Source organism: Dysidea avara, chromosome 3 (assembly GCF_963678975.1).
Source record: "Dysidea avara chromosome 3, odDysAvar1.4, whole genome shotgun sequence".
NCBI classification, from domain to species: domain Eukaryota; kingdom Metazoa; phylum Porifera; class Demospongiae; order Dictyoceratida; family Dysideidae; genus Dysidea; species Dysidea avara.
Genome location: NC_089274.1, coordinates 48364286 through 48377646, shown reverse-complemented (window position 1 = coordinate 48377646; position 13361 = coordinate 48364286). Strand labels below are relative to the sequence as shown.

Sequence of the window (13361 nt, the reverse complement as noted above, 5' to 3'; positions counted from 1 at the left end):
TCCCAATACTGATTCTCTGTATTAACTTGGTCAGTACTATGTTGGCTTCACTACCTTGTGCTATTTTAGCAACTATTGTACATCAAGATAAATTGTTTACCTTAGCCATAAAAAGTCTGTCAAACATCATAGAAAGGTTCAACTTATTCCATTTCTGTTGATAGAGTACGTATAATTGTATAGCAGGATTTGTGAATTGTGCCATACTATCCGTATTCTGAAAGCAACACAAGAATTTACAGGTACTATGACTCATTGTTGTGGTTCTTTGAGGGCATATTCTAAGTTGATGATGAGCTCATCCTGAACAAGAACTCCAATTTTGCAATCAAATGCAATAATAGCACTGTTGTGTTAGTTTGGGCTACAAAGCTTCAACAGTTCAGTTATTATGTTATAGACTTTTGTGATTCCAGGGCCTAGCTAGCTGCATAGTACCAAGAGTTCTCTCTTATGAGAGTATTTCATCTGCAGAATATATTCTGTATTATTGCATTGCATCATACCCATATATAGTATAATTCAGAAAAGACTTTGCCACAATAAACATGGAGATATCGTATCAAAGGGAAGACCTGCAATCACTTCAAGGTGCTTAGTATTAGCCACTGAACTTGTTTATAGTGAGCCACAGTCGTTGTGTCATGGCAATCAAAATGTCAGCTTCAAATCAGAGGAGGTGGAAAATTTTCTGGTGTTGCTTTGTAGCAAAAGCCGTCTTTCTGCCACACTTCCTAGTGGCTACTTAGTTCTGGATTAGTATTGTCACTGTCCAGCTGGGTCATTGGTAGTGTCGGCGAGTGGTGTTCGTTGATAGGTTAAACTTGTGAAAATGGTCCTCTTTGGTGGGAGAACAAAGAGGACCATTTTCACAAGTTTAATCTATCAACGAACATACAATATCTTTTTAATATGCATTTTAAAAAGATATTGTGTGCTTACAAGTTTTGATGCAAGTTACCACCTTTTGATGATGATGAGAACTACATCAGGACAGTGTTATGTGACACGCGACAGACAAGTTTGTATTTTACAGGAACCAGATCTGTAGTTTGATAGTGGAGTCCAGCAATCTCACGAGATATGCGCCTTCAAAATTTGTCTTACTTTTGCATATTTTTCTTTATCTTTTCACACACTTTAGAAATTGCAATAATTCACACATGCTTTAGTTGGTTGGCTTCAAATTCTAATATGCAGCACATTTACAGTACAATTTACATGTAACAGATCGAATTAAGAAAAAGGGAGTTATATGTGATTTTGTAAATTGTGTAAGCAATTTGTTGTCAAGCCTACAGGGTAATCTGCTTGACTAAATAACCAGAAAGTCAGTCTGTACATGAAGTAACTATAACCTTTTGCAGTTTGACAGTACTGTATGACAGAAAGTTTTTGACAGAATTGATGAATTTAAGCATTAATGAAAATCAAGTAATCGTAGACCTAAACAAATAATTTTAGAGATGCTTATGGATGTTTGACAAATTACAATTTGATGATTTTAACTGATTCATTTTTCTTTCATCAAAATTTCCTGTTGTATGGTACTGACAGTATTAGCTGAGAAGATATAAAGTAAAGAAAATGTCAAAAAAACATGAGATGCTCTAATAGAACAGACACTGAGAAGTTAAAAAAAAATGTGCACAGAAAACATTGGAAAATTTTCCTCCCGGGTTTGAACCAGGGACTTCCACACCTATAAACCCAAACCCTTTATCACTCCACCAGTTGCTCACCTCGTTTAAAAAAGGTGCACAAAATTCAAACATTTTTTGTGCACCTTTTTTCTCTGTGGTGACTGCTCTATTAGAGTATCTCAATCCCACGATTTTACACTTGTTTGAATTTTGCTGTATAACTTTGTGGCTGTAACTCTATTGGTATTCAAACTATCAAAAGGCACTGTTACAATGATCAGCCTATCTACACACCAATTTTCAAGTTATTCCTACACTTGGTTTACCCTGTAGCCATGACAGAAGTTTGATCTTTTTTTACGTGAACAAACGCTCATAACTCCTTGGATATTCCTCAGATTCACATCAAACTTGGTACATGAATCCACTGTTACACGGTCTTCATTTGTGTCAATGATAGAGGCAATCAAGTTACACATTTGCATTTTATAGCAATTTTTGCAAAGTGTGTGAAAATAAATTGAATCCCCCGTAGCCCTCATACTATATAAGAAAAAAAACGAAGATATCAAAACGAAACTCTGAACACCCATATCTCACAACTGGCTATTGCGAATTTAATCAATTTGCTGTGTAGCCTACCCTACCTGGTGGACAGCTATAATGCAAAAATGGTGTGCTTTGGAGAAGGGGCCATGGAGCTATGCACACGTGAAAAAGCTGTTTTCTTTCTTCCTGTCAATACTCACAGTGTGACGTGCCGGCTTTCTTGGCCGCACGACACACTACCGTGTGTCTTGATCATTTTGTGTGCAGACCACATGACCTTATATGTCCAATGACAACCATTTTATTATATTTCTAGTATGTAACTTCCTTATTAGGTTACACCCACACAATACACAAATAATGTGCTACAAGTTTCCTGTGAATTTCCCACAAGCATTTGTTACCTGGTCCATATATGGGCATCATTCTCAGTTGTATAGTGACACTTGTTCTGTTGGCTGCAGTTTAATAGCAGTATATGATTACCACATATTTGAAAAACACAAGTATAGCTGTTTATTTGTTTGTAGGCAAAGAAATTTGTAGAAGAACTACCACAGACTGTGAAGCAAAGTGTTAGTAAAGAAGATGCGGCTGCACTAAAGGAAAGACTTGAAGCAGCTGGTGGTGTTGTTGAAATAGACTAATTGTACCATAACTAGGTATGTAGTTATACTATTACAGTTGTAATTAAGAAATATTTTACAACCAGAGTGTGGTGCATGAATTAATTAGGTTCGATTGGAATCCCACTTTATTATATTGCTGAGCATGTTATGTAGACAAGCTATACTGCCATTGGTGAGATCTGTAAGAGTAGTAGTGAAAATTAACATTATAGTAGTAGCCAGCATACCTTCTGGTTCAATTCCCCGTACATTAATACGGAGTTCTTTCATGAAGTCTGTCACTAGTTTCCAATTGCTCATACGTTGTAATGGTAGTATGGGCCATTGATGATATCGAGGTACCTTTTTGCCACTGGCGTGCTATAAGAGAAAACAGAATATTGGTAAATCTTAAAGTAGCAGTAAATATTAAAAAGAACTAAGGCCATGAAAAGTAATTTGTGTTTCTGGTTAGTCATGTGAGAGGGTCCACTGTAATCATATAATTTAATGATAAAATTACACACTGATGTAGCCAGCAGTGAGGCAACTGGTTTGGTGAAAATAAAGATATGGAAATTTAACACTACAGAAGATCAGATCACTTGTCTATCTCTCAACTCACCCCTAGTGCCAATAACACTAAGACACCATTTTCTACTGACTTGGACAAGTCATCTGCATGTTGTCCAATTGGTTTAAGGTGTTTGTTCAACCATGTGAGGTACTCCTGTACAATAAACCATGTTGTGTTCATGGCTGTTACTTAATGTTAACTTACCTTCTCTTTTGTGGCTCTTAATTCAGCACGATCAGTAGTAATTGCTTTTGGAGGTGAAGTGTCCTTTTGTTCTTGTGTCTCCTGATCTCCCTATGGGTGACTTATTGAGTTACTGATGAACCACAGCTAATCTACTTACCGATTGAGCAGTGAAGAAGTTAGTAAGTGTTAAGACATGCTCAAGTGCCTCATCAATAGACTCCTCAAGTGTTGGCTCTTCCACTGGATCAGGCTCATGACACGCCTTCCTCCAGCCTTGGAACACTCTAGCCAACTGATCTGTATGAACAAGATAGTATTTAATAAGTAGCAATTCTTTTGTTTCCACTCCATACCTTTTTGGGTTTTTTCAAACATGACTTCAGCGTTTTGGTACTAGATAAATGATAAATGACACATAGTACACTCCTATGAAGTCATTTGTGCTTACAGCAACTTTCATATAATCCACATAGGACAGCCATCCTTTTATCAATTTTCTTTGTAGTCTTAGACTCCAGAACGCTTTAGCTCTTTCCTCTGGTGTCTACAATTGTGTAACACCCAACCAAATAAACAATCTATTTACAATTATATTGAGCTGATAACATTGATTTTGGTACAGCACATTTTGTGGAATACATCCCTATGGATACACTATGTATGACAGAATTTCATACCCCAGAATGGAATCTTTCTTCAACCTCTTCAGCAATCGTATCTAATCTGCTAAGTCTTCGTCGGGAGAACAGTCTTGGTCGGTACACTTGTCTCCTCTGGACTAGTCTCCCTCTGTTGATCACTCCACCGAGTGGAGTTGGTGACAGTTTTCTCTTTATGTCACCTGCAGACTTATAGTCCGGTTTGATTAGGTTCAACTGTACAAATTCATCGACGTCTTCTTCACTAGATGACTCCGTACTAGTTTCATCATCATCTTCACTATCATCATCGTCTTCCTCCTCATCTTCTGGCTGAACTGGTGATGTGTAGTGTTTACGAGGGTATGCGTCTCGTTGGTTGATCATGGTCTGCATGGCTTGTAATTGGTTCTCAATCTCCAACAGTGTAGGAGACACTGAACCAGGTGACTGGGCGTCATCATCAGTTTTGGTGACCCCGTTCTGTCTCATTACCCTTGGTGGATGGGTTGAAGTGGTTGCTATAGCTGTGTTCAAGGCTTGCATAAAATCGTATGGTGAACTTGGTGAGTTTCTGTGGTCATTCTTACTCTGTGATCTGCCTGACTCCTTACGGAAAGATGAACTTGGTGTAATGTTTTTGCTAGAATGAGCAGAAGAGAATGGACTAACAGTCGGTGAAGGTGTTGAACGTCGAGGACTAATTTGACCAGGAAGTAATTCATCATAGTGAAGTCGTCTGGGCGATATACCCAACTGTTTTGTTTTTCCTGTTTTCACCATAGGAGTTAGTTGTCTTACTCTTGCCCGCCGTGGTAATGGAGGACTTGAGCCAGGCTTGTTGTGATGTCTCCGATGTCTTGGGGAACCTTCCCCTTTTGATCCTCTTCTTTTCCTCTCTGATGAACCCCCAGAACTTCGACTGTGACCAGGTTCTACACTTGCTGTATCACTATCATTGCCTTCTGGTAGACTCTGTTGGAGTAACATTTCTGCTCCCAGTAAATTGTTCATTTGAATCTGTTTAGATTTTGATAATTCACTAGCTATTTGTTTCTCTTTTGGTACTTGAGGTTGAGATGGGATCCTGGGGGGAGAAGTAGCATCAAATAAATTTCCAGTACTCCTTGAATTTTTCATTTTTGGCTTTTCAGGTTTGTCCTGTATATCCTCATCAACTGAACTGGAGGATTTTGTTCTTGGCAAGCGACTATCAGAATTGGTTGACTTGCGTAAGAATCTATTGAGAAACTTTTTGTTCTTCCTGTAAAGAGACAATACAAACAAGATGGTTAAGTTGTATACTGTTACTTTGCATCGTGTTCTTCTGTGTCTTGTGATGACTGAAAGATGAATTATTTAAGTTAGGTTTTTGGTTATACAATGAATAACTCACAAGCAATGCAGAAGGCATCGATAGTGGTCTATTTCGAGTAACAGTTTTTGTAGAAATTGAGACATAGCCAGACTCCTTGAGGGAGTTTAAACTAGTTTTCTCTTCTATCAGAAGGTTAGCTCTTATTCTATCCTCCTCTTCTTTCTGGCTCTTCATTTTTTCCATCCGTAATTTCTTTTTCATTTCTTCTTCTTTCCTCATTTGTTCTCTAAGACGCTTTCGTTTCTCCTCTTCCTACAAGAGTTGTAAAAGTTTAGAATAATTATATTTGTCACATGTAGAAATTTTCGGAAATTTATATGGTTAGAAATCTTTGAATGACAAAACTTTGAAGTAATTAATTACATGCAGTGGTATGAAAGAAATTTTCATCATACACAAACATTATTGGGGGCTGGCTATACCATGATGTCACATTGTAATGGAATTAGATGAGTATGTTCTACCAATTTCACAGCAGATTTCACTGACTTAACACTCACCACATCATCACTTTCGTCAAACTCTTCCTCATCACCAATATCATCATCATTGTCATCACCTAGTAAGAGGTCTTCACTCTCCATTAGATCTCGGAATGTCTACAAGTGTTGGTCACTGGTGACCTCATAATAGAGTGACATTACTCACCTCCCACTTGCCACCCTTACCACCTCCTCTAGTACCAGGACTAGAACCATAAAAATCAGCAATCTCACTAATGAGGAGCTCATCATCTTCCTAACCAGAAAGAATATCAGTTTTCCAACTGAAGGAGTTGTTAGGGCTTTTGTACAAGAGCCTAATTTTATTTGATTTATTTTTGTTTTCACTCTAGTCTGATTTTGTGGCTTTAAATTTGTGGCTATTAACTTTCTTTTCATATCAGCAATGCACTGTTCATAGTGTAAGCTTTAACTATGAAAATAATTAACTCTGTGTTTTAATTGACCCATGAGTAGCTAACAGTATGTATATAGCATATTATACTCTTGATAGGGCATACCTCGTTTGGGACTGATTCATCATCACTCTACAAAAAATATGTTCACTCCAGACACTGTTAATATAGCAACCTCTAGCTTACCTGTAAAGATGTGTTAGGTGTAGGTGATCGAGGTAGCTTGTTCTTCAAGGCCATTTCAAGGAATTGTACACACATCTTCATAGCTCTACGACTAGCTAGATCTAATGGGGTGTCTCCCTGAGCATTAGTCATTGCCATATTAACCCCATGATTGTAGAACACTTGTAAGATTCTTCAACAATACATTATATAACTGCTATAATACAATAGCATAATAGTGTTCATACTTTACTCTGCCCTCATCTGCAGCATCGTGTACTGGAGTGCTCCCTATGAAATCCTTCTCTGTCCCATTACATTGTCTTTGTAGTAGCAGCCAGCTAACTATCTCCTCATGACCTTATTTGATTGTGGACAACATTGCAAATAACTACGCGTGGTTTCTTTATTTTGAAGTATATTAATTGTTCATTCTATAGCTATAAACTGTCAATCACAAACTTTTTGGACATGATACTACTGATACACCAAAGCTGCATAGCAGATTCAATGGAGAAAGTTATCTTTATAAATCTCCTAGCTAGCTAGTATCATGAAACTCTTTGACACTAAACAGTATGATGCTTATATAGAGTTGTGTTGTGTGCATGCTACACTAGTAGTTAGTTATCAAGTACTCACCTTGACAGGCAGCGTAGTGTAGGGCACTTGCTCCATCTTGTCGTGACCTCAGTCCACCAGCTGAAGTGCCCACACCAAATTTAAATAAGTATTGGACACATTTGGTGTGTCCCTCTTGTGCTGCAGCATGTAACGGTGCCATACCCGTCCCAGAGAATATCAACAGGTCGGCACCAGCCTTTTCTGCTAGCCACTGCACTATCTCAACATGACCCTCTTGTGCTGCAAAGTAGATGGGTGTGGCTCCATTTCTAGCCCTGCTGTTAATCAGCCTCATGGGATTGGGATGCTTCTTGTATGCATAGTTTGTTAACCACTTGAGCATCACCAAATGTCCCTTTGATGCTGCAAGATGAAATGCTGTCACTCCAGTTTTAGTGATGGCATCCAACTGAGCGTTCCCTTCCATCACCAACCAGGACACCACATTTAAGTGACCAAACTGTGATGCCCAGTGTAGTGGTGTACTACCATTGAGGTCCCTGTCATGGGATGAACAATTGGAGTGCATAATCAGGTAACGTAGGCACTCCAGATAGCCTGTCCCTGCTGCATCGTGCGCTGGAGTAGCTCCATTGGCCGCTCTAGCCACTTCATTGACAATGTTGTTTTGAATAAGGTACATCAACACAGCTATTTGTCCCTTGCGCGCTGCCATGTGCATCGCGCTTGCGTTAAATTCATCTCGCACATTGAGACCTCCTGAGTCTAGTGTTTGCGAAAGACAGGCCACATGGCCCGCTGCAGCAGCCTCTAATTGAGGGTATTTGGCCTTTGCACAGGTGGAGCACACGCCCTTCTTGACACTACGAACAATCCGCCTTACTAGACTCATACGTCTGTGTTTGGGACTACCAGCAAGTAGTAAAGGGGCGTGGCTGCAAATAGTAAGTAAAACAGTTAGCTGCAGTACAATTTGGTCATACCTACCATATGATAATTCTTGCCTCTCTGCTGCACCTACAGCTAGACACACCCTTAGGAAGTAATAATCGGAGTTCCGTTATATAACGCTCACTTTATTTAGGTGGGGTGTAAATAGAGTAAAGTCCCTAGGCTTCAATCTAATGGCTTCAATCTAATGGCTTTAATCTTTGCGTGTATAAAATGGAATTATGGAGGGGACTGGTTAACAGGTGCTCTCTTAAGCAACTCTTCGTGACATGTCTACTTTGTGGAATAGTATTCGTCGCGACCTACCACATGAAATGCGGCGTTCCTTTAATGAACAGGGAACTAGTTTTGGAAAGAGATGTCATGGACGCCCGATACTTACCTTCTGTGAATTGTTCTAGTTTTCATCAAGAGTTTCAAGTGGACGAAAGAAAACGATTCCCTACCGCCATTATAATTGGAGTAAAGAAAGGCGGCACTAGAGCACTACTGACAATGTTAGAACTACATCCTAGTGTAGTCACCGCCCACCATGAGGTACACTATTTTGACTATGACGAAAACTTCCAGAAAGGAGTGGAGTCCTATATTGATCAGATGCCAGTCAGTAAACCTGGTCAAATCACTATTGAAAAATCACCTCATTATTTTGTGACAGACGTGGTACCCCAGAGGATGCGTATGGTATCACAAAACCTCAAGTTGATATTAATTGTAAAGGACCCTGTCACTCGACTGATTTCAGACTTCACTCAACTGGATGCAAAGAAGGTTGTAAACAAACGAGAAAAGAGACCAAGTTTTGAAGAGGCTGTCCTACAGAGAGATGGCAGTGTTAATACTAACTACATTCCTGTGCAAGTAAGCAACTACGCTGTACACCTCACAAAGTGGTTAAAATATTTTCCACTTAGTCAAATTCTTATATTGGATGGTGATAATTTTGTTGCTAATCCGTATGAAGAGCTACTAAAGGTTCAGACATTCTTACAAATCAAACCATTTTATACGAGGTCTCAATTTGTGTTCAGTGATGTCAAAGGCTTCTACTGCTGGAAAATGAACATTCAACAAGAGCCAAAATGTCTGGGAGATAAAAAAGGACGAACACATCCGACTGTATCAGAAAATGTCAAACAGAAACTAAAACAATATTATCAATCATCAAATGAACAGTTCTACAAATTGGCACAACAAAAATTCAATTGGTAAAATGTACAAAAAATACAATTGAAATACATGAATTACAATTGTATATACTTAACAAAAAATAAGGGGGGAGGGGGTTTGTATGATGATATTCAGTCATACTCAGAGCCGATGGTGATGCTGATGTTACCAGGGTGAATATATGTAGAGTGGAACCATTGATTGGTGTCTATTACAACTGCACAAGGAAACAACAAGTACAACATAATTATTATTTTTTGAAAATGAACAAATATACCATAATTATAGTGGGATATTTTTGAAAAATTTGAAAACAGTAAAAAAATTTTTCATAATTTATCAGAAAGGCCAAGGACCAATAATACAATTACATGTGACAATCAAAAGAAGTATATTAACGAAGTTCGCAGTTAGCTATATAGGCCATGGTTATAGGCAATGGGCCACTGGAAGGTGAACATGATTCAAGCTATGTGATATATGCCAGCTAGTCATGCATGGTTCAATCCACAGACCATTTGGATTAAGGCTAACGCAACATATGGTTCAAGCTATGAATCGAAGGAGGAAGTTGTAGCTAGACAGATTCTAGATGGGCCTTTATCAATATCTATTATGTTAAACAATCAAGCAGCAAATCCTACTGTATTCTCATGATCAACACAACCATTGTTAGCTTCATGCAAATAAGTCAGCAAATCTTTCTAGTTTATCTACACTGCAGCATGGTAAAGAGGAAATGTTTTGAAATACATTTTTGAACTTTCAATCAAGCAGTCTTTTTTGAAAATTTAATCTTGAAAATTTCCCACTACTGTACGCAAGGAAATTTTGATGTAAGAAAAATTTGACGAATTCAGACTTCAGCAGATTTGACGAATAAAATGTTGACGAAAATCAAGAAATTGTAGGCAAAACCTGTATTATAATTATGTTTCATCGTAAGTTTTTGTTTTTATATACTGAACCAATACATTTCCTAACTGTTCAAAACTGTTATGGTACATAGTGCTATAACAACTGTTTCACTCACTCATTTCTCCAGTGTTAATGGTGACATTAAATGATGAGCACACACTGGTACATTCTGGGGGTGGGGCTAGTGTCCACGTCTTTGTACCAACAAGTTGTGCTTGCCATGACGGACTGCCAACATGATCAATCTATAACAACATCTGTAGTACTGTATAGAACCATATGAGTGACCCCATAAGACATGACCACAATAAATACTGTATAGCCTAAATATTCTAAGGGGGAAGGTTGAGCTGTGCAACAATCCCAATTGTAATACTGTATGTGGAGGTCTGAATATTTCACTGTTAACCCCTAAACACTTCGAAATCAGTAAAGAAAATTTCCGTCTTGAAATATGGTAAGACCACCTCAATAATGGCCATGTAAAGTGCAGGTGTGGGTCCCAAGGTATACTTCATGATTTTGTGTCTTAAGACCACCTCATTACAATGACATGTAGGTTCCAAACATAGATCAGGAAATCACATTCAAATTTTCATCATTATTCTATTTTTAAACACTACACTTTCACTATATCAAACAGTACAGTAGTACTGTTTAAGTAGAGATCCCCCCAAAATGACATGCACCGCCTAAAATGCTGCCTTTAAAAATCATCCTAGAAACATCTTACGCGACGAAATGAAGCCCCCCGTAGCCCAACAGGTCAACATGCCCAGCATTTTATGCCACAATAACAAACTCACCAGTGGGATGTGCCTTTAGGGTTCCGACGAGTGCCCTCTACACCTAAGTCTTTCCTTTTAACTGCAATCAAGCTGGTCTTTGTCCTTCTTCATGCAATGAAACCATATTGAGGTACTAATTTCCCCATCAACACTTTCCTTGAGCAGCACATTTAGACGCTGCAAACTTATTTAAGCACTTATGCTCACTAGATACCTGTAACTAACTTCATGATAGGTTCAATACCACTCGCCTATTAATGCAGTCTTGGTTGATTAATCGTAACAATTGAGCACCGAGACCACACCTCTTAACAATTGATCATAATGATACATCCTGTTATTATTGGCCTAGCTGTATTCATAATGCTAGCACAATGTGAAATATGAAATAGTCCCTGGTAGGTGAGATATTCTAATACAACAGTCACCCTAACAGAACAGCCACACGTGTACAGCTAAAAAAAAACTAGAATATTGAAAATTTATTAATTTAGTAGGGATCCAAGTGATAAAAAGTAGCGAAACAAGAGATGAATGATGGTATTACAGCATAGCTCGGTGGCTACTTGGCATTGAACAAAATGATTGTTACAACATGCCAATTGTAGGGATTTTCCCACCAAGCTATGCTGTAATACCATCACCACTTGTTTCACTAATAATTTTTAATATACTAGTATGTATCCAAAAAGTACTCATATTCCAAATATTTCCTTAATTACTCAAAATATTTTAGCAAGACTTTGAAGCAGTATTAAATGTTGTTTATAACTTTTAAGATACTTAGTAACTATTGTAAGATTATTCCACTGAATATTCTATGATTGCTCTATTAGAGTATCTTGATATGAAGATAAGCTCTTCAATTCTTTTACCCTCATCATTATTGTACCTTATACTCTATACATCTGCCTACAGTGACCCATACATACACTCTCTTACATGCAAGCTGGCACCAGGTCCTGGCGCTCCCATGAAGATCCAAGCTAAGAAACGAGGTTCAGCATCTGGAAGCTCATCCATTGGTTGTGGAAGGAAGTAAGGATCAGTGAAGTATTTGCCCAACTCATTTCTTATGTCCACATCACCTGTTGACCTGAAATAAAAGTGAAATAACAGTTGATGGGTACACGTTAGTTCTAAATCACACCATAACAACCAGTATTGGAAGAAAATGTCTTCTTCTGAAAAAACTGCATTTATCTTTGAGCTCAATGGACAATGGGACCATAAATACTCTTGCTATAATACCTATGGTGCCAGACCAAAAACCCTGGTCATTCAGAGTTTGTCATGTACCTATCAATGTCATACCCCACAGTGGATATACAAAAACTGTACGATAAATTCCCTGGACAACTTCCAAGTCACAAATCTCCACTCCAGGAATCAATTGCAAATGCTCGACTTCAGGTGACCTGCTGCCTGATGTGGGGTGTTATTATTATATTTGTTACTGTGCAGAAATCAAAAAGATTGTTGTGCACAGGTGTGATCATAATGAATGTTCAGGTTAGTACAAAACTCATCTAAGGTAGGGGAGTGAATTACAAAGGGGGGGAGTGTGTTCCAGAGTCTGATTGTAGAAGGGAAAAAGGAAAATTTATAAGAATCAATCATAGGGTGTGACACTGATAGGTACATTAATTACAAGGTTCTCACCATCCGATATACCACTTCTCAGTTTTGAATCTAGCACTATCCTCAGACATACTGAACAGTTCATTAAGGTTCCTAATATTGGAGTTGTATTGGAAGAATTGTCCATGAGTCTTATCATTCTCTAATGAGTCAGGATTACTCATATACAATTGTTTGAAGAAGTCGTAAGAGAACACAGATGATGCCTTCCATGACTTTGTAGCATCAGTCACAACGATTGGTCTACCACTAAACCCGTAGTGCTGCACAAACTCCACCGTGGATAAATTGCTGAGTTTCGGCACATGGTCAATTCCTTTGCAGAACTCGCAGTCAGCCAGTGGCCCCAATATTTCTTGTAGCGGTGCAGGCACGAAGTAGTAACACGGATATTCCTGGTAATAGTTCCAAACACCATATCCGAGTAATCCCACTACACTAAGCAATGGTAACAGGTAGAATATGGTGACGTATACGAGCCCGCTAATGGAGCATCTCGCCTTCTTGTATTTCGGTAGACTGGGCAGCTCTGATTCCAATATTTTCCTGATAGTTGCCTCAGGCACACCAGCACTTGTAGCCTGGTCTACTGCTGATACCAAACTCTGGCGTACGTCGACCATTTTATGCTCACGTGCGCGAACGGTTACCTCGCTACCATGCCAA

The 13361-nt window shown here is 38.6% G+C and overlaps 4 protein-coding genes across 6 annotated transcripts in view; 2 read left to right on the top strand and 2 right to left on the bottom strand.

The window, feature by feature from the left end:
- Nucleotides 1-2905, top strand: part of LOC136251411 (large ribosomal subunit protein bL12m-like) — a 6251-nt gene extending 3346 nt beyond the window's left edge. For both annotated transcript variants that reach the window (XM_066043855.1, XM_066043854.1), the window contains one exon: nt 2723-2905. In XM_066043855.1, the coding sequence (XP_065899927.1) occupies nt 2723-2839 (117 nt within the window). In that variant the 3' untranslated portion in view covers nt 2840-2905. The remainder of the gene's footprint in view (nt 1-2722) is intronic.
- On the bottom strand, nt 2698-8636 carry LOC136251402 (uncharacterized). Its single transcript, XM_066043844.1, has 17 exons — nt 8215-8636; nt 7285-8162; nt 6891-7002; nt 6664-6835; nt 6583-6609; nt 6228-6317; nt 6080-6178; nt 5598-5831; nt 5513-5544; nt 4241-5465; nt 4012-4107; nt 3917-3956; nt 3721-3860; nt 3582-3671; nt 3426-3530; nt 3049-3181; nt 2698-3000 (listed from the first exon to the last, which is right to left on the bottom strand). Exons 2-17 carry the CDS (start codon nt 8117-8119, stop codon nt 2924-2926), a joined length of 3507 nt encoding a protein of 1168 aa, XP_065899916.1. The 5' UTR covers nt 8120-8162; nt 8215-8636; the 3' UTR covers nt 2698-2923.
- Nucleotides 8289-9733, top strand: LOC136251409 (heparan sulfate glucosamine 3-O-sulfotransferase 1-like). 2 transcript variants are annotated; one of them, XM_066043852.1, is made up of 2 exons: nt 8289-9039; nt 9093-9259. In XM_066043852.1, the coding sequence occupies exons 1-2, from the start codon at nt 8392-8394 to the stop codon at nt 9114-9116; spliced, it is 672 nt and encodes a 223-aa protein (XP_065899924.1). In that variant the 5' UTR covers nt 8289-8391; the 3' UTR covers nt 9117-9259. The 2 variants fall into 2 exon arrangements, with proteins under 2 accessions (XP_065899924.1, XP_065899923.1); XM_066043851.1 differs by having other exon boundaries at nt 8292-9733.
- Nucleotides 9311-13361, bottom strand: LOC136251410 (uncharacterized). Its single transcript, XM_066043853.1, has 4 exons — nt 12717-13361; nt 11997-12150; nt 10382-10511; nt 9311-9565 (listed from the first exon to the last, which is right to left on the bottom strand). Exons 1-4 carry the CDS (start codon nt 13316-13318, stop codon nt 9480-9482), a joined length of 972 nt encoding a protein of 323 aa, XP_065899925.1. The 5' UTR covers nt 13319-13361; the 3' UTR covers nt 9311-9479.

Coding starts and splice junctions, on each gene's coding strand:
- LOC136251402 (XM_066043844.1), bottom strand. CDS start 8,119: ATGAGTCTAGTAAGGCGGATTGTTCGTAGTGTCAAGAAGGGCGTGTGC. Junction 3,957..4,011: donor TGGATTATATGAAAGTTGCT/GTAAGCACAAAT, acceptor TCATTTATCTAG/TACCAAAACGCTGAAGTCAT. Junction 3,182..3,425: donor TAGTGTTATTGGCACTAGGG/GTGAGTTGAGAG, acceptor TTTCTCTTATAG/CACGCCAGTGGCAAAAAGGT.
- LOC136251409 (XM_066043851.1), top strand. CDS start 8,392: ATGGAATTATGGAGGGGACTGGTTAACAGGTGCTCTCTTAAGCAACTC.
- LOC136251410 (XM_066043853.1), bottom strand. CDS start 13,318: ATGGTCGACGTACGCCAGAGTTTGGTATCAGCAGTAGACCAGGCTACA. Junction 12,151..12,716: donor GAGAAGTGGTATATCGGATG/GTGAGAACCTTG, acceptor CTTTTATTTCAG/GTCAACAGGTGATGTGGACA. Junction 9,566..10,381: donor CATTAACACTGGAGAAATGA/GTGAGTGAAACA, acceptor TTCCTTGTGCAG/TTGTAATAGACACCAATCAA.